General features: G+C 45.0%; 1 protein-coding gene across 1 annotated transcript; it reads left to right on the top strand.

Moving 5' to 3' along the window:
• The first annotated feature begins 18,077 nt into the window (after positions 1-18,077).
• Positions 18,078-18,908, top strand: tnnt2c (troponin T2c, cardiac). Its single transcript, XM_070992018.1, has one exon. It carries the CDS (start codon positions 18,078-18,080, stop codon positions 18,906-18,908), a length of 831 nt encoding a protein of 276 aa, XP_070848119.1.
• The last annotated feature ends 1,523 nt before the right edge of the window (positions 18,909-20,431 follow it).

Here is a 20,431-nt window from a genome sequence, read left to right as displayed (position 1 = left end):
CGTGTGGGAGGAAACCGGAGCACCCGGAGAAAACCCACGCAGACACGAGGAGACCATACAGACTCCACACAGGAAGGCCCGCCTCCTGTGAGGTGACAGTGCTGAGCACTGCACCACGTGCTGCCCAATCGCTTAAAAATACAAATTATAAAGTTATGATAATCGTTATCAATAAATTTATAATTCTGATTTTTAGCCGTTTTTTCAAAAAGAATAGCTGAGCTTTGACTCTAGAATCCGTCTTTAGGATTGAAACTAGAATTGAAAATTGCTCAGCTCGCCCTGATTAGATGACGTGAGGTACTGTGTGTGTTCAAGGACGCAGCAGGGTTCCATCAGGTGGTCGGTGCAGTCTTACAGGGTTTTACTCCTGCTGGCTGTCAGGTTCTGGACGGAAGAAGGATGTCACTGTCCTTGCAACACGCCGGAGACCGGTCCTCACTGTCCTTCCAACACGCCTACCAAATTTAAGTAGACGGTCAGCCTGGCGACGCAATGGATTTCTGGCCTTGACTTTAGCAGCAGGAGTCTCTGCAGGGGTCTGCACCCTCTGCTTCTTGCTGTCCGTGAGGCCCTCCTCTCTCTGCCGCTTGCTCTCCGGGTGGCCCCGTGGCCCCGGGAGCCCCCTGTGCATCAGCTCTAGGTGCAACGTCAGGAGACCTTCCTTGCTCTGCTCATACCACCCGCACAGGGGCTCTTTGGGCCTGTTCTCCTCATCCTGCGGGGTGCTGTGCGGGGGGTGCGGCCCCCCATGCACTTCTATGCGCACCCCCTCCGTGAGGTCCTCATCACTCTGCTCCTCGTTCTCCACGTGGGTCTCCTCGCTGTCCGTGAAGCCCATGTCGCTCCGCTCCTCGCTCTCCACTCTCCTTTTCTCAGGTGAGAGCAGTTGTCTTGGGGTTTCTGCCAAAGTCCTTCGTTTCTCTCTGACTGTTCTCTCTAACTGCCCTTTCGGCTGGCTTCTCTCCTCATGGATGGATTCTAACATGCTGTTTGAGATGCTGGAAATATCATCCAATTTCTGCGCCTTCTCCAGGAGGCCTTCCTCCCTGTGCTCCTTGCTCTCCGGGTAGCCCCACAGCCCCGGGAGCCCCCTGCGCAGCAGCTCTCTGTGCACCCCCTCCATGAGGCTCACGTCGCTCTCCTCCTCGCTCTCACAGAGGCTCTCCTCTCTCCGTTTCTCAGCTGAGAGCAGTTGTCTTGGGGTTTCTGCCAAAGTCCTTCGTTTCTCTCTGGCTGTTCTCTCTAACTGCCCTTTCGGCTGGCTTCTCTCCTCATGGATGGATTCTAACATGCTGTTTGAGATGCTGGAAATATCATCCAATTTCTGTGCCTTCTCCAGGAGGCCTTCCTCCCTGTGCTCCTTGCTCTCCGGGTGGCCCCGCGGCCCCAGGAGTTCCCTGCGCAGCGAGTCTCTGTGCACCCCCTCCGTGAGGTCCTCATCACTCTGCTCCTCGTTCTCCACGTGGGTCTCCTCGCTGTCCGTGAAGCCCACGTCGCTCTCCTCCTCGCTCTCACAGAGGCTCTCCTCTCTCCTTTTCTCAGGTGAGAGCAGTTGTCTTGTGGTTTCTGCCAAAGTCCTTCGTTTCTCTCTGTCTGTTCTCTCTAACTGCCCTTTCGGCTGGCTTCTCTCCTCATGGATGGATTCTAACATGCTGTTTGAGATGCTGGAAATATCATCCAATTTCTGCGCCTTCTCCAGGAGGCCTTCCTCCCTGTGCTCCTTGCTCTCCGGGTGGCCCCGCAGCCCCGGGGGCCCCCTGCACGGCAGCTCTCTGTGCACCCCCTCCATGAGGCTCACGTCGCTCTCCTCCTCACTCTCACAGAGGCTCTCCTCTCTCCGTTTCTCAGGTGAGAGCAGTTGTCTTGGGGTTTCTGCCAAAGTCCTTCGTTTCTCTCTGTCTGTTCTCTTTAACTGCCCTTTCGGCTGGCTTCTCTTCCCATGGATGAAAAATAACATGGTGTTTGAGACGCTGGAAATATCATCCACTATTTTCTGCTTCAAAGCAAGTTCTTGCTTTAGCTTTTGCACCAACTCTTTGTTCTCTTCATTATTTACCTTGGCTGACTCCAGCTCCTTACTCAGCAATTCAATCTTTGCGTCACAGTCAGACCGAAGCTTGTCCACTCCGTGATAATAGGCATCCAGAGCGTCGTCAAGATTAGTTTTGAGATCACACATGTTTGGTGGTAGCTTCTCCTGATCCTGACAGGCTGGCTCCTGCTCTTCAATCTTTGCAGCTTGTGGCTTTTTAAGCCTTTTCTGTGATCGTTTAAAGGGATCGTTTAAATTATCGTCTGTCATTGGCATTTTGTTAGTAGTCCTTCACAACCTGTGAAATTATTCGAAGATATGTCGCAATCTTTATCTCAGATCTGTAAATTGTAGTTCGTGTTTGATGTGAAAATTATTCACCTTGTGAGGCTATATATAGATATGTGTGCCTTTGAAGCGCATCAAAGGCACTCCTTTGATGCGCTTCAAAGGCACTGCCTTTTATGATGTCATCAAAGGCAGTGCCTTTGATGCGCTTCATGACATCATATGTCATCAAAGGCAATGGTGACGTCATGATATCATATGGCATCGTGACCTTCTATGAACATTCAAAAGAAAACAATCCAAAATGATTTAGGTTTGTTTTCTTTTGCCTTCTCTCTTTAATTTCAGTTCTCCTTTTAGCCTGTTTTTAACTTGATGTGTTTTTAATCACTGTGCTCTTATTTATTCTGTGTATTTCGCTTGTGTTTTTACCCACTCTGTAAAGTGTCCTTGAGTGTTTTGAAAGGCGCTTCTAAATAAAATGTATTATTATCATTATTATTATTATTATTATTATTTTGAATGTAATCAGCCGGGCGGAACACGCATGGGCTCATTGCCGCTTACGTGGCGGTGTTTTATTGAACGTGTTATTACTGATGGCTGGTGTTTCAGGTGCTGGAGATGTCCTTCCTGTCTGTCCTCAAAATCAGCACCTGTCTTTCTGCGTGCAGTGCATTAGCTTGTTTGCCTTTTCCTCCTCGTGCTCATAATGGTGGTGTTAGCTGCTGCTCTGCGCGCTCAGGATGGCTCCTGCTTTGGTGAAGCCAGCGGCGCAGCCAGTCACGTGCGCCCGGCCCTGCTCGTCGGGAGCGTGCCAAACGCACCTTGGCCTGACGCGGCTCAAAAAGAACACATGACCATCCAATAACCATCTGCAGTCAATCCCTTTTTTTTCCTTAAATGTCCTTACATTGCTTAATTTTATAAAGTTTAATTCCATTAATCCTAAATATAAAGGCTTAACACACCAAACCTTTTTTTTCCAGTAACAACAAACAACAACTGGAGAGCAGAATCCTTGAAATTAAAAGCTTTAATTAAACTGAGAGACAAACGTTGCATCGGCTGAAGCTTTCAGTATTCACTGTAGGCTACTGCTGAAGCTCCAGAGCCCAAAAAATGGTTTCAGTCTATTCAGATGTAAAGTCAGTTTATCCCAATGTTTTAATGCAAAGTGTGGGTGTCTGCAAATGACTGAACGTGTGTGAAAGCCCCACATCAGCTGGTCCTCTCAGCTCGTCTGGACATGACATGTAAATAAAGTTGCCGTGATGAAGACAAACCCCCTTCAGAGCCTTAACACTCACGGCATCCCTCAGCGAGCAGGCGTCTAACATGAAGGAGACAGCAGATGTGGTGAAGGCAGCCCTGGATGAGACTGAGCGTGCTCAGAGCATCGCCATGGACGCCATCCAGCTGGACAGAATGACACCAAGGGCACCCTGGACCTGCTGATCTCTGTGAGTCTGACCTCTGACCTCCAAGATCACAGTACAGTGAGGTTACAAAAGTGGCTGTCATGGGAATAAAACCACAATCAGTCTGAAAATAGTGGAGCTGTATTAGATGAGGAGCAGGAAGAAGAAGAACTAAACCAGAAAACGAGTCAGTTTTCTCAACGTGTTTCTGGATTTACAGCGTTTGTTGTTTCAGGTCCGAACAGGAAATTCAATGCAGGGCGGCAGGTTTGACCAACAGATCCATGTTTTGAAGGTTAACCAGTGGCCAAAACACTGCACAGACATTTCTAACACTCAGAGGAGTGTGCACCTCTGGAAGGTTCTGCCTGTGACAGGCAGAGAGGTGAACACGGCGCTCATGTTCCCGTCCATCAGGATCGTCTCAGTTTGTGGTTGGAAACATAAGCTTGTGATCGCTGTTCCTCTTTGTCATTGTTTTTGTTTGTTTTGGCTTGTATTTTTACTTTTTTCTCTTTGCAACATTACATAATTTAACCTCTTCTAGTGCTGAACTTTAAGACTCACCAATCCCAGCATGTACAGTGTCTTCTTGATGGCTCTGCAGCATCCTTGGCAGCCCACCATGACCAGGCCCATCTGGCCAATCAGGCCGTACACACCTGCAGAACAACGTGGCAGACATCAGAGTTGCCTTCACACACCCTGACCTGACCTACTGATGATGTGTGATGTGTGATCATTTTTTGGGAGACAAACCTCCACAGCAGAGCCAGCAGCAACATTATTCACTTCCAGTCACTCCAAAGTGGATGAAATGCAGGGTCTTCTTCAGCGCTTCCTGTCAGGTGACTTTGTAGTTGGTGTAGGTCTCCTGAAAGAACTCTGTGAAGTCCTCCACCACCTGAAGACACAAAGAGATTAAATTACTAAAATTAAATTACTGACTGGTTCAATTAGTCTTTCGCTTCTCTACTCAGGTTGGACGACCGATTTGCACGACAGGACGGCTATGGGCTTCCAGTGTGTGTGTGTGTGTACCCTGTCTTTGTTGGAGAGGCCCCAGAACCCAGCAGCAGTTGGTGTTATGATGTAGTGGCTTTAAAAAAAGCCATAGAAGAACTTTGCCTGTTCTCTGGGTGCAGCTGTAGAGACAGCAGAGTTATGTCAAGGGTCTTACCAGTGGAGAGGTGTGTGGGTGACTCCTGGCTTGCTAGGGCTTTTCAGTTGGCACCAAAGTGACGGACTGACTGACATATTGCAGCAACCCTGAAAGCCATGTGGCTTAAACAGGCAGGTTAAGGTACAAAAACAATGTGATGAACAGAGAGCTAACAGCTGAAAAATTAAGTCGGCCCAACGCTCCCAGAGACCTTCTCGTGAATACCCGTTCAGAAAAACCTGATCAACAAGTCTTAAACAGAATATTAAGATTTTTCCCATGTTTAATTCAATCTGTGATGAAAAACAGTCAAAATTTACATTTTAGTACAACTAAAAGTGCCAGCATCGCCCAAGACATTAAGACTTCAATTCACCTGATGAATCGATATTAATCCAGAACATATGAACACTTTGACATAAACAAATTAGACCTCGCAAAAGAAACAGGTCTGTGACTGGATTGTTTATGTCTGAGCCCTTTTTGTATACTATATGAATCAAAAGAGAAGATGAAAAACAGAGTTCAGTCACACATGAAGGCTAAAACTGGCTGTTAACTGACGTTTTTGAGCTCCAATACGCTCTTCTGATTGGTTTCTTCTCCAGAGCATCTAAGGATCATGGCTATTGTATGTACAGCCATCATGAACTCTCACAAACTAACTTGACATTATCAAAATAATATGAATATGAGAGAGTCATATGTTTCCGAGTGACAATACTGATTAACAAAAACTCTAAGATGTGAATACAGAATGGGGAAAAATGCACCCAATTTGCAACGACTATACTTGCGTGTGATGAAACATCCAGATATGAAGTACTGCCTCTGGAAATGGCTGCAGGATATTATGAAGAACTCCGAGCTTTACAGGCAAGAAGATTCAACATGTCGGACTTTGCTTGTGCTTCCTGTGCATCCAAGTGTTGACAAACTGGCTTTAATTTTCTGGAAGCTGGAATGTGTGGTCAAAGCAGTGAAGCTGCTTTACTGTGTTTGTGCGTGTTATTGAGACGGACTGTATCTCTTGATCAAATGCAGTTACAAACTGATAATATAAATAAAGAGGCATGCTGTGTCAGTATGCCTAGCTTAGCTTAGTTAAACTGCACATTTTGAGTTTATATGCAGAAAATCATACCTAATAGGTCGCAAACACCAAACTCCACCCGGAAATCTGTACATTTAACAGGTCTTTGCTTTAGGCAGTGTTAATGTCAGCAGCCGAAAGTAGCCTACATTCATTGTCAGTAACAAGGAGGGTGCTCTTCATGTCGGCATGGATTAAAGAGATGGGAGCGACATGAGTGAGAAGGCGCAGGCAATGTATTAGTAACCATGAATTAATTGTGTATTTTTGCATATCGACTGTTTGCCGACCAAAACGCTGTTAAATTTGTGAGGATGTGACTGTTAACTGTCGTCAAGGTGTGTTTTCTCCAACGTGAAGCGAGACCAGCCGAGGCCAGGTTATCTTAAGTCAGGCGAGGCGTGGCCGGTCTAGCTTAGGCCAGGCTAGCCGAACCAGGTGAGCCACAAGGGATCATCGTCGGGAGGAGACGTGGTCGTCCTGCTTCACCTGCACGCGGGAGAAGAGCTTCAGTGTTCTACGTGTTTTTTTTTGTTGTTGTTGTTGTTGTTTTGTTTTCAATGGTCTGCTTTGTTCAGTTGAGAACGTTTTGCTGCTGAGGAGCTATGGTCCACATTCTTCAGACACGGAGATGTCCCCCCCCCTCAACTCGGAGGCGTTGCTGCCCCATTTTCTTCAGACGCTGCTGCTCTGCTTTCGCCTTAAGGAGGTAACGCTTGATTATCTTCATGAGCCTTAACGTTAAGCGCGTCAACGAAACTAAAATGCAAGCTTGCTTAAAGGTCCCATATTATGAAAACCCAACTTTTCTGGGTTTTGGGGTGTTATTTTGGGTCTCTGGTGCTGCCACACACATACAAATTGTAAAATAAGACCGTTCGCGCTTTTTCGAGTGTTTCTGAAAACACCCTTCCAAACGAGCCATTCGTAATTGTGTCTCGGTAGTATGCAATACGGGAACATGTTCCCGCCCACCAGCCACCACCCCCTCCCCATCGGTGTCTCTCCACCCACCAGATCCAGCGCTATCACAGATACGCCATCTCTGTATCGAAAGCACCGTGTAAGTAGTTATCATGTCGAGGCGCTACACGCATTGTTCTGTTGTTGTCTGTAAAGACCAGCACAAATTGCTCCATCGGCTCCCAGCCGACAGAAGAGCACCATGGATTGAATTCATTTTTCTTCACGCCATATATTTCTGACAGGAACGGCTTGCCATATTCTACAGCACCTGAAACACCAGCCATCAGTAATAACACGTTCAATAAAACACCGCCACGTAAGCGGCAATGAGCCCACACATGTTCCGCCTGGTTGATTACATTCAAAAGAAAACAAACCTAAATCATTTTGGATTGTTTTCTTCAGAATGTTCATAGAAGGTCACGACGCCATATGATATCATGACGTCACCATTGCCTTTGAAGCGCATCAAAGGAGTGCCTTTGATTTGACGTCCAAAGTCATCAAAGCCACACATATCTATATATAGCCTCACAAGGTGAATCATTTTCGCATACAGATCTGAGATAAAGACACAAACTGCGACATATCTACGAATAATTTCACAGGTTGTGAAGGACTACGAACAAAATGCCAATGACAGACAATAATTTAAACGATCCCTTTAAACGATCACAGAAAAGGCTTAAAAAGCCACAAGCTGCAAAGATTGAAGAGCAGGAGCCAGCCTGTCAGGATCAGGAGAAGCTACCACCAATCATGCGTGATCTCAAAACTAATCTTGACAACGCTCTGCATGCCTATTGTGACAGAGTGGACAAGCTTCGGTCTGACCGTGACGCAAAACATGCACTGAACCAAAAGCAGAAGGATGAGATTGAATTGCTGAGGAAGGAGTTGGAGTCAGCCAAGATAATTAATGAAGAGGGCAAAGAGTTGGTGCAAAAGCTAAAGCAAGAACTTGCTTCGAAGCAGAAAATATTGGATGATATTTCCAGCATCTCAAACACCATGTTAGATTTCATCCATGGGAAGAGAAGCCAGCTGAAAGGGCAGTTAGAGAGAACGGCTGGACGGACGGAGAGCCTCTGTGAGAGTGAGGAGCGGAGCGACGTGGGCCTCCTGTTGGTGGTGCACAGAGAGCTGCTGCGCAGGGGGCTCCCGGGGCTGTGGGGCCACCCGGAGAGCAAGGAGCACAGGGAGGAAGGCCTCCTGGAGAAGGCGCAGAAATTGGATGATATTTCCAACATCTCAAACAGCATGTTAGAATCCATCCATGAGGAGAGAAGCCAGCCGAAAGGGCAGTTAGAGAGAACAGTCAGAGAGAAACGAAGGACTTTGGCAGAAACCCCAAGACAACTGTTCTCACCTGAGAAAAAGAGAGAGGAGAGCCTCTGTGAGAGCGAGGAGCGGAGCGACGTGGGCTTCACGGACAGCGCGCAGACCCTCCCGGAGAACGAGGAGAGGAGCGCCGTGGGCCTCACGGACAGCGTGCAGACCCTCCCGGAGAACGAGGAGAGGAGCGCCGTGGGCCTCACGGACAGCGCGCAGACCCTCCCGGAGAACGAGGAGAGGAGCGCCGTGGGCCTCACGGACAGCGCGCAGACCCTCCCGGAGAACGAGGAGAGGAGCGCCGTGGGCCTCACGGACAGCGCGCAGACCCTCCCGGAGAACGAGGAGCAGGGGGCACAGCCCCCCCCAGAGACCCCTGCTGATCCGCTGCATCACCAGGCTTACGGTCTACTGACATTTGGTAGGCGTATTGGAAGGACAGTGAGGACCGGTCTCTGGCGTGTTGTAAGGACAGTGACATCCTTCTTCCGTCCAGAACCTGACAACCAACAGGAATAAAACCCTGTCAGCCTGCACCGACTCTGCCGTGACCCTGAACACACGCAGTACCTCACGTCATCTAATCAGGGCGAGCTGAGCAATTTTCAATTCTAGTTTCAATCCTAAAGACGGATTCTAGAGTCAAAGCTCAGCTATTCTTTTTGAAAAAACGACTAAAAATCAGAATTATAAATTTATTGATAACGATTATCATAACTTTATAATTTGTATTTTTAAGTGATTGGGCAGCACGTGGTGCAGTGCTCAGCACTGTCACCTCACAGGAGGCGGGCCTTCCTGTGAGGAGTCTGTATGGTCTCCTCGTGTCTGCGTGGGTTTTCTCCGGGTGCTCCGGTTTCCTCCCACACGTACAAACACACATCTTTTATGCAGCTCAGGAAGAAGACTGAGACACTTGAGACACACAAACCAGGCCCCAAATCATCTGAGTTTGTGGACTGAGGTTGCTGTTATTGTTAATATACTAAAAGTTTCTCTTCTTAAATCAGAACAAATAACAGCTTTTTCAGCAGGGACAGTTAAAGATGAAATTCAACAAAAACGTTCAGCTGAGGATGAAAAAGGAAAAGAATTAAAGAAAAAATGAGAGGGAATCAAAATCATCATCAATCTTCATCATCCATTTAATTCAGTCTCCAAAATATACTGACTGATCTTAAATGTTCTCGAAACAGCAGCTTGACAAAAACAGACAAAGTTGCTGAGTTATGAATACATAAATAAATAAATAAATAAATAATTACTATATATAATAATGAATTAGGTCATTGAAATGATGAAGGAGCAACAGACTGATCCCAGAAATCACCGCTCTGCTGCACTTCATGCCACACACACACACAAACATGCGCACGCACACACACACACACACACACACACACACACACACACACACACACACACACACACACACACACACACACACGTAATGAGCCCACACATGTTCTGCCTGTATATTTAGGATTAAGCACAACGTCTCCTTTAGCTTTCTAAGGCTTTATGCAAAGATGGTGACAAAGATTCAGAATAATAACAATAATTATAATACAGTAAACTTTGTTGTAATGTCTGTTGGCTGGAAATCATTCACAATCCAGTCATTGGATTCAAAGCGAAAAATATTCATTAATGCAGGTGTAACTTTAAATTCTAATCATAACTTGGGGAAAGTCGTGTTTCTTAAAAAAGAAATAAACAAACATGTCTTGGAGGTGTTCTGTCATTCACTGAAAAGGAAGAAAAAGACCACGTAGATGCTTCAGTAACTTCAATTCTAATCAAAATGTAATATTTATCTGTAGTCACACAGACAGTCACAACAGTTTGTTTTGGTCCAGGTAATGTTTTCAGAGCTTTGGGCTTATTGAGTACATACAGAGCTTTAATGCTTCTATCAAAAATGTTGACTCATATATTGAAATCAGATTGTGGTGTCTTACACAGCTGAATTTATCTCTACATGTTAGTGGTTTCCTTTGCAACTATTTCAGTACTTTCATGATCTTTGGCAGCTTTAAAGCTCGGTTCCTTTGTTAAAATCCTTTTCAGCTCAGCTGTCCAAAATGTTTGGGCTTTAAGTTTTTGGCTCACACACAGGGGCAGACTGGGACAAAAAATCGGTCCCTCTTCTGTCTTTTTGGTCTCTTGAATGTGTAAACCAACTGTGCAACTCTTTAAAACCATGTACCTTAAGCCATGCAGTGAGTTAGCGGGAATCAGTGGGAGTGGATTAAATACTTCTAAAAAGTGTAATTTGTTAACACTACAAAAAAGTATACTCCATCACTCCATCACAGTAATGGATCCTTAAGCAGAATTCATCCTATTGGGTGTACCTATGTGTTTCAGGGAGGAATCAAATCAAATCAAACTTTATTTCTATAGCACTTTTCATACATAATAAAATGTAACACAAAGTGCTTCACAAGAGTTAAAAACAATATAAATCAAAATAGAACAACACTAAAAATCCATCCCTCCCACCCTCCATATGTACAAACACCCACCCTCAACTACACGCACGCACACACACACACACACACACACACACACACACACACACACACACACACACACACACACACACACACACACACACACACACACACACATTCTCACCGCAGACAGCAGCAGGGGTAACGAGACATGGCAAGGCACTGAGGATTGAGGAGAATGCCACCTTTGGGGTCATCCACGCCGAGAGGAGTCATCAGGGACCGTGAGCACAGGGGGCGCCCGCACCCGGGCCCGCCTGATCCTGACAGACCAGCGGTCCCCCCACCAGCCAGAGGACAGCACCCCTGGTAACAGATCAGACACATCTCTCAGTGTGGAGGACCCACCGAGGAAACACTGGAATTAGAAAACAAATTAAACAGTTAAAAGAAGAGAAGTTCATAAGATAATGAGTAAAGTAGATAAAATAGGGTAAAATAATACAAAATCTAAAACAGCAAAATAAAAGGCATCAACATAAGATAAATGATAAAAATGTAAGAAGAATTTAAAGGTCAGTTACAAGCCTGATTTAAAAGGTGCGTTTTTAACCTTCTTTTAAAAATATCAACAGTCTCTGCAGTCCTGAGGCTCTCCGGCAGGCTGTTCCACAGGTGTGTGGCGTAGTGGCTAAATGCCGCCTCACAGTGGGTTTTTGTTCTGGCTCTTGGTATGGATAAAAGGCCGGTGCCGGAGGAAGAAAAGAGAAAGACTAGAGATGAGAAATGATGGATCAGATGCTAACTCTTCCAAGAGTAGTACTCAATAAATTGTGAACTAACCCAGTCCAAAAGGAGGAATTTAGCTCGATTTTGCAAATGCATGCTGCAACTGCTACAACAAATCATTTAACATGATTTTCAATCTATTTATTTGTTTCTGTTTTTTTGAGGAGGAGATGGGGGAAGCGACTTCGCCCAAGAAGCATAAGAAATCCAGCACCTTGGAGTCTCTCCTTGGGGCAGTTTTCTCACCAACAGTAAAGGAAAATGGACAGAAAACTACAGCAAAGAGGGCTGAAGACGAAATCAGAAGATACAGGGCCAAAACGCCTGCTGGGCTAAATGAAAATCCTCTGACCTGGTGGAGGTCAAATGAAAGGGAGTATCCACTGTTGGCTTGCCCGGCAATGCAATACCTTTGTGTCCCAGGGACCAGCATTGCGTCAGAGAGGATGTTTTCAACTGCGGGTGACATCGCCACTGCAAAAAGGAGCTGCCTAACCCCAGAACATGTCAATGAGCTCCTTTTCCTGCACAAGAATCTCACAGTCTCTTAAGTGAGAACAAAGTCACAGTAACAGGACTTGACTTTAGACAGTCTAAGTTTGCTTTTATTTTTGTTACCATTAATATTTTTGCACTTGAAACAATTCCTTATTGCAATTTGCAGTGATGGAATGTTGCAGTTCAAGCACACTTTCACTTGAAGTTCCTTTCAAATTTCAAAATTGCACTTTTGAGACAGTTTTGTTTACAGTTAAAGTTTAAACTGTCCAATTTACAAGTTTGCACTTAAAACCTGTTGTTTATGGTGAAGAGAAAAATAAAGTACGTTTGTATTTTGTAACGGTGGCGCAGCAGGTGGTGCGTGTGCCTTACAGCAACAAGGATGCCAGTTCGATTCCCGGGTCGGGCCTTTCTGTGTGATGTTTGCATGTTCTTCCCATGCACGCGTGGGTTTTCTCTGGGCACTCCGGCTTCCTCCCACAGACCAAAAACACGCTCATTAGGTTAATTGGTGACTGTAAAATTGCCCCTAGGTGTGAGTGTGAATGGTTGTGTGTTTGTGCCCTGCGATCGACTGGCGACCGGTCTAGGGTGTACCCCACCTCTTGCCCGTTGACAGCTGGGATAGGCTCCAGCACCCCCCGCAACCCCGAAAGGGATACGTGGTATAGAAAATGGATGGATGGATGGATTTTGTAACACAGAGTTGAGCCATTTTTATTATTTAAGAGCAGATTGAATCGAATTGAATTGTGATTAATCGATTTAGAACCTTATGGATCGAAATCGAATCGATTTAGGAAATTGGCCACGATGCCCAGCCCTAACACGCATATAGATATATTACATTTCTACAGTGACTGGTTATGGCTGTTCTGACAGTTTGCAACATCTTATTTGGTTATTTTTTTCTGGTGATCTGTTTATCCATCTATTGTTGACCCTTGCAGATGGAGGACCCACCAGGAAATAGCAGTTATGATCAAACTGGGCTGCATGAGCCAACATGACTGACAACATGCATATTGTACAGTCATTTTGATTAACTGAGTGGTTGAAAGTTAACATTCATCTCATCTCATTTTATATTTTAGTTTGTTGACAAACACCAGCAAGTCATGCTGCCACCTTAATGAGTGGCCCAATTGCACTGTAGCAAGAAAGCATAACACACTGTGACTTAAAGATCTCCTCCAGACATGTTTTTATGCATATAAATGATGAAGGTGCTCCTGTCATGGTACTTGGCCCTCTGGTGAGTACTCCTTCATCATGTCCCTCAGTTCTTTAGCCCTTTGTGTTGGATTGTGTGCCCTGTTGTTTGCCACATCATGGAATGCCCCCTGGCATTCTTGCCTCCAGGATCCAGGGATGAATTCATGGTCATCAGTCTTTTGGTCTGTCAAGGTAGGTGGCACATAGGGCTCTGCTCTGCGCACTCTCAATAAATTGTGGATCACACATGAGGCAAGTGTAATTTTGACAACCTTGTCAGGATCTAGACTAATGGTTGTTCTGAAGACTTGGAGCCTGTTGGCAAGAATGCCAAATGCGTTTTCCACAACCCGCCTAGCTCTCAACAACCTGTAGTTGTAGATTCTCTGGTCATGGTCCAGCTATTGGTGTGAAAATGGCTTCTGCTGGTCAGTGCATAGGGGGAATGCATCATCTGCAACAAGTATGTACGACACGATAGTGTCGGTGTTAAGCAGGGGTTCTGGTGGGGGTACATTAAGAAGGCCTGCCTCCATTGCTCTGCAGAGGTCAGAGTTGGCAAACAAACCACCATCTGACAGCACACAAATACACAAATTTTTAATGTGCATCTGCAACTGCCATTAATACCATAGAAAAGTGGTCTTTGTAATTGTGGAATGTGGTGCCTGAATAACCAGGTGGCTGTATATAGATGTGTTTGCCATCCAGTGCACCCAGGCAATTTGGGTACTGCCACTTCTCAAAGAAGTCCCCATAGAATAGCTCTCCAGGCGGCCTCTGATGTTAGTGTGTACAAAACAACAGCAAACACACATATCCAATATGCTACAATTAGTGATAATGTTTCATTTACATAAGGGTACAGCCCAATGTAAGATTACAGGTAGTATGTTACCTTAAGGTAATCCTCCTTCATGACTTCATAGAGAGCCTCACACATTGAGAGGACAATCTGTGATACCGTCATGCTTCCTATGCGGTATTGGAACCCCAGGGATTTAAAGGTTTCACCTTGAATGGAAATAGTATAGAAATACAAATACAAATACAAAACTTGTAACTAACAGAGCAGATGGAGACATCAGAATTACAGTTGCGTTTGGGAGGCTGGGGTAAAAACAGGAAGGTGTTGGTCTTTCTACAACAGCAGTGGTAATGTCCCTCATACAAATCTGTGGCCAAAAATCTCAGTGTCACAGACAGTCCCTCCCTTGCACTGATGACCATCCGAAAACTGCCGTTTTACTTTGTTATCAGTGGTTGTACTTGTTCTAATCAAAAGTCCTCAGATGTCATGCGGAGCAGTTCTTTAAATCCAGTTCTGTTGTTTGCCTGGTTAAAAATGGCAAAAGAAGAGGAAAAAAGCGTTTCTGTCTGTGTCAAGCCTCTTGGCTATGTGGTGAAGTTAACCTATAAGCTAGCACAAGTAGCATGGAAGCACTCACAACTCAACTGATTAATGTGGTAAAATGACACTGTATTGATATTTTATTCCCTCTCTAAAGTTTAAATGTAAAAGCTAAATCACTGATTATGGGTTCCTGTCTGTTCCAAGTCCCTTTAGGGTATGCGTTGAAGCTAAACTATAAGCTAACACAAGCTAGCAAGGAAGGATTGTCATCTTTGCTAATTAATTATGTAAAAAGCTAGTATATTGATGGAATATTCCCTTTCTGAAGTTTAAATGTCAAAGCTAAATTGCTGCTTAGGGGTTTCTGTCTGTTTCAAGCCTCTTAAGGCTATGTGTTGAAGCTAAACTATAAGATAGCACTAGCTAACATGGGGGGATTCACAACTCAAGCAACAAGCTGATTAATTTGGGTCATATCTGTAATACTGTATAGTTTACATTAGCGACTCTATGGCTAAGAGGACTAGCTATAAGTAAATAGCAAATAGTTACATAAACACACTGCAGCTAAGAGGCCTGGAATGAACAGGATAGCTAAAGTTAGCATCAGTTAGCTAATTAGCTTAACTGTACGCCTAGCATGATATGTAGTTTGGGATGCTGGACTAACATCTTAAAAAATAGTCAATGTTGTTTCATGTGTTGTTGTTTCATACTTAATGGCTTTTCCCAACAAGTAAGAATTGCTTATAAAATTTATTACTAAAGAGTTTCAGAGACCGATGCTTCATATTATATGGGCTACACATACCCTCAATTGCCACTTAATCACAGCAGCTTAGCTAAATTTTTACACATACAGCAGTGGGGCCTGTGGTACAGTTGAAAAATTAATTAATTCCACTTTCTAAATCAAAGGGTTTTTTTTGGTAGCACACACACAACTGCGGAAAAAGAAGACGGGAGCTGCTGAGGGTACAGCTGCAAATTCAGTCCTGGCGTCTGCATGTGGTGATGGGTGAGTGAAGAGAGATTTGTATGGTCAGGATGGAAGCGTTCACCATTGTACTGACTGGAAATGTGAAGTCAGGTGTGTAAGGTCAGAAGCCTTTAACTGTTTTTTTTTTGACAGCATCCATAACAAAACAGACATACTGATATTTGCCTTGATTGTCATGGATAATTACTGGGCCTAATCTTTCAGGATTGGTGACAAGCTTGCCCAGGTGGAGGGGACTGCTGTGGGGCACACTGAACTGTACTGCACAGTTTTGACCACACGAGGTCACTGTGTAACCAGGGTTGTTTGCTTCTTTCCGATCCCAGCACAGAAGATGTAACTGGCTTTATTATTATTAAAATGTCCAAGCAGGATGTCGATCTCTCTTTACCGTTTTTGTTTCCAGTTTGATGGCAGTGGCATTGAATGTAAACATTCAGGAGTTTTAGTGCATCAGTCTATTTGTTCATTTTGAACAGTGTTAAACAGCAGACAGTGTCACTATTTATAGATGTCATTTGGTGTCTTTCTCTGCTGATAGACACAGTTGTCCCTTGCCACCAACAACCAAAAGTGCCTTGATTATACTGGGGCCACCTGCTGTCCTCATGTTGTGCACAGGCATGTTTTAGTGGAGCCTAGTCCACTCTGGGACGAGACAGGCGTGGGACATCCTCACAGGCATTGCAATTTGTTTTTTGATCCTCTAAGGCCACAATTAGCCTTCTTCACTTCAGTCAGAGTTCCAGAAGATTTATTTTACTGAAATTTAAGCACCTGGAGATAATGTGCTGTCTGCCACATCACAATACTGCCACAAGCTTTATCCTAAGGAGGCGCATGGAACAATTTAATTGGGATTCTCAGACACAACAGAGCACCTGTCTCTCCCTGTCAGTCATCTCATCCTCTGAAAGCTGCATTTGTCCTCCTCCACTCATACGCAAGACTTGGGAACGCAAATTCTTGACATCAGCATTTAAATGTTGCCGTGTGGGAGCAATTACACTTTAATCCAGCCAGCGCTGAAAGCAGAAAGCCTGCAATAGCAAGAATGTTTTAATTACATTCCAAAGTGGAGACAGGACTGGAATGGTGATGTTGGTCGTGAACGTCATTGTTCTCAGTGAAGGTCCTTTGTGCTGCTTTGTGTTGCTTTTCTTTACAGAAATAACTGTTGGTACACAAATACCAATCTTTCAAATGCACTGACTGACTGACTGCTATAATAGTAACATTACAAAGGACTTCAGAGACATCAAAACAGACGAAGACAATGAAATGAGAAAGATAGAACTCTGATTCCAAAGATTGGCAGTTTAATTTATTTGACGGTGATACAAGACAAGACTTTATGTAGGCAAAAAAAAAAGCATTGTACTGTCTTTTAAAAGCAGCAAGCAATAAAATCCACAATAAATCAATTGAAATAGAACAAAATAGAAAATTAAATGTAAGATGAGATAAAATAAGATGCATAAAATGACATAAAATACAGTTACAGTGCAATAATACTTTGTAAGTTGCCCCAAATGTTACAAAGGAAATAAAGGTGCAGTTAAGAGAACAAAGAGGAGAACATCATTGTTTTTAACTTATGTCTGAAAGCTTGGTGGTTTCATCTGCATGCAGCTACAGCAGCTTCACCCTGTTTGGTTGTAGCTCTGAAGGCCTTGCTGGGTTTCCGTTCTTCAGGACGTCAGATCAGAGTGTAGTCTTCTAACTCAAAAACAACATCTTAGTGTGTGAATGCTGCAGGACACAGGCTATTCAAGGTGATGGCTCATTGTGGAAAATGTGACAGCTGTAACTTCCTGTCATTAAAATCCTTTCCGGCTCTGACATGCTGAAGAGATTCCTTTGTGCTTTGTCAATGAAAGTTTTTAAACCCCTCACGCGATCACAATGGATCAGCGAGCTCCTGAACTGTGACTGCTGTGAGACATCCGTAGACTTGGTGAGTTGTTGTACATTTTCTCTGTTTATCCTCCATATTTCTGCTTCCACATCTCTGTCTCTTGTCAGCGCAGGAGGCTCGGGAGGCCTTTAAAAGTAAGGATGGGATTTGTTCTGGATGATACTCTGTGTTGCTTTGTGGGGCCGGAGAGCACAAGTGTGTGTTTGCATCTGTTGTGTATCTGAAATAGTCTCTCATCTTGTCCTTAGAAAGGAATGAGGAGTGCTGCAGGGTCAGAGTAGGGAGCAGGGGGGGGTATGTGGGGGGGGGGGGCTGACAAGACTTGGATGAGGAGAAAATAGACTACTCCATCTGTCTCAAAATCTGCCCTGCTGCTGACCTACACTCTGGAGACTTTGCTCAGCCTACGGTCACATGGTGAAGGCAAACCCTTAAAAATCCCCAAGCTGCACAGCCAAGACCCCGCTTATCACTCGAGTGCAGGATACCAGCTGGTCTTGGTGTTCATCTTGCCTTCTCCTCACCAGAAAGCGTCCGAGGCGCCATCATGTCAGACACTGAGGAAATTGTGGAAGAGTACGAAAACGAGGAGGAAGAGGAGGAGGAGGTGAATGAGGAGGAAGAAGAAGAGGTTGATGAAGAGGAGGAGAAGAATGATGAAGAGCATGCAGCAGAGAGTGAGCACGAGGAGGAGTCCAAACCACGGCATAAGACAACTTATTTGCCAAATATTGCTCCTCCAAAGCTCCCTGATGGCGAGAAGGTGGATTTTGACGACCTGCACCGCAAGAGAGTTGAGAAGGATTTCAACGACCTCCAGACCCTGATCGAGCTGCACTTCTCCACCCGCCAGAAAGAGGAGGAAGAGCTTGTCGCGCTGCGAAACCGCATCGAGCGTCGCCGGTCCGACAGAGCAGAACAACAGCGCGTCCGCACCGAGCAGGAGCGCCAACGCCAGGCGCGTCTGGCCGAGGAGAGGGCGAGGCGCGAGGAGGAGGCAGCCAAACTGCGAGCCGAGGAGGAGGCAAAGAAGAAGAAGATATTCACCAACAAGTCCTTCGGCGGCTACCTGCAGAAGGTGGACCAGAAGAAAGGCAAGAAGCTGACGGCACGAGAGGAGAAGAAGAAGGCCCTGATGGAGCGCCGGAAGCCGCTCAACATTGACCACCTGAACCAGGAGAAGCTGGCGGAGAAGGCGCAGGACCTCTGGCAGTGGCTCCATCAGCTTCACGCCGAGAAGTTCGAGCTGGCCGAAAAGCTCAAGAGGCAGAAGTACGACATCTACGTGCTCCGCAACCGAGTCAGCGACCACCAGAGGGGCTCCAAAGCATCCAAGACCTCCCGCGGGGCCAAGGGCAAGTCTGGCTCCTGGAAGTAAGGGCCACTCCATCACAGCTGGACGGCTGAGTTGTTTCTGGACTATTTGGTGCCTATTTCCACGTTGTATAAAAGCTATTCCAGGGATTGTGTATGTAACGTCTGATTGATCTAAACTTTGTGATGCCGGTATTCACCAGTTCATCTGTTCACAGGCTGTGGTTGATTATTAAACCTGATGAATGTGTGCTGGTGTTCATTTCACTCCAGTTTGCTTTGTGGTTGTCTTGTCGTTGCATACCAGCAGTATTTCACCTGTACAGTGTGTTTTATCTGCCAACAGACGTTTTCCCTCAATGTGAAAATGAGGGATGTGATCAAGAGTTCAAAAGTATTTCTGATCAATCAAAACACATTTTAATACGTTCAAGTCAGGTGACCTTCCTTTTTAAACTCAAACCCAAGAAACCTCTTCAGATACGTCACCATCTTTTGAAAAGGCGCCTCTCAAAGCAGACAGTCTTGAATTGTTGTAATACTTCATTATATGAGTGGTAAGAAGTGTCATTTTGGCAGTGAGGGTGGGGCTGCGTTCAGACCCAACAGGTGCTGCACAGCTGACTTTTTAAGGAGCTAATTTAGTCTCTGAGGCTCAGGAGTAGCAGTGTAGACCTGCAGAGTTTCCAACAAAAAGACCCAACTGTTGGCTGAAAGGTCAGACCCACGACCCTGAGAGGAGGAGCTTTACAGGACAGAGGGGCGTTTGGGGTCTTAAAGGTTAAAGTTCATCTCGTCTCGTCCTTTTGAACTTAAAGATTAGACTTTAGAGTCACAGGTATTCACATTTTTGGCATCAGAATTATTTTAATCTCTGCATTTGAGATTTGAAAAACAACATTAAAATAGCATAAAAATAAGATTTAAAAGTAAAAAAAAATATAATCCAGTTTAATCATGAGAGTCTTAAACTTACCCTGATGGTGCAACAGTATGACGGATCATCCTGCTTTAGGTCAAATGAATGTCAAAGTGGTCGGTGGTGAAATATTTCTTCCACTAGGTGGCACTGGAGCACCACCTTGTAGAAAACGGCTTTTAATACAGTCATCTGGACAGAGCACATTACAGAGCTAACCTGTGTGCATTCAATACTTCATGTTTAATCAATTAAATTAAACAATTTTCTCAGGTGGCCAAATTTCCATACTCCAGCTTTGTGTGGTTATTTGATTAAAAAACAGTAGAAAAACCTTCACATCCAGTCAGAGCAGCTCAGACTTGTATCCTAGTGGGTGCAGACACCTCGTCTTTGTCCATTTGCACCAATTATGATTTACAGTCTGTCCAGACAGACTTTTCCAGCGCACAGCAGGGAAAACACGCTCTTTACCAACAGTGACTTCAGTGAATGTGTCAGACTGAGGAACAGTGTCAGTCAGGCTCGGACTGTAGATGCCATACTGCTGTTTTGCTGTCATGGCAGTGACAAGCCATTAAAGCCTTCCAGACACGGCTGTATGCCAACAGGTTACCATAGAGACTGGGAGAGGCCTGAGCAGGTCTCTGTACACCACTCCGGCCTCT

This window comes from Chaetodon trifascialis, chromosome 22 (genome assembly GCF_039877785.1).
Source record: "Chaetodon trifascialis isolate fChaTrf1 chromosome 22, fChaTrf1.hap1, whole genome shotgun sequence".
Taxonomy (NCBI): domain Eukaryota; kingdom Metazoa; phylum Chordata; class Actinopteri; order Chaetodontiformes; family Chaetodontidae; genus Chaetodon; species Chaetodon trifascialis.
This window is presented reverse-complemented; position numbering and strand designations above follow the sequence as displayed.

What these genes read in the sequence shown, in the direction of transcription:
- tnnt2c (XM_070992018.1), top strand. Translation starts at nt 18,078, where the DNA reads ATGTCAGACACTGAGGAAATTGTGGAAGAGTACGAAAACGAGGAGGAA.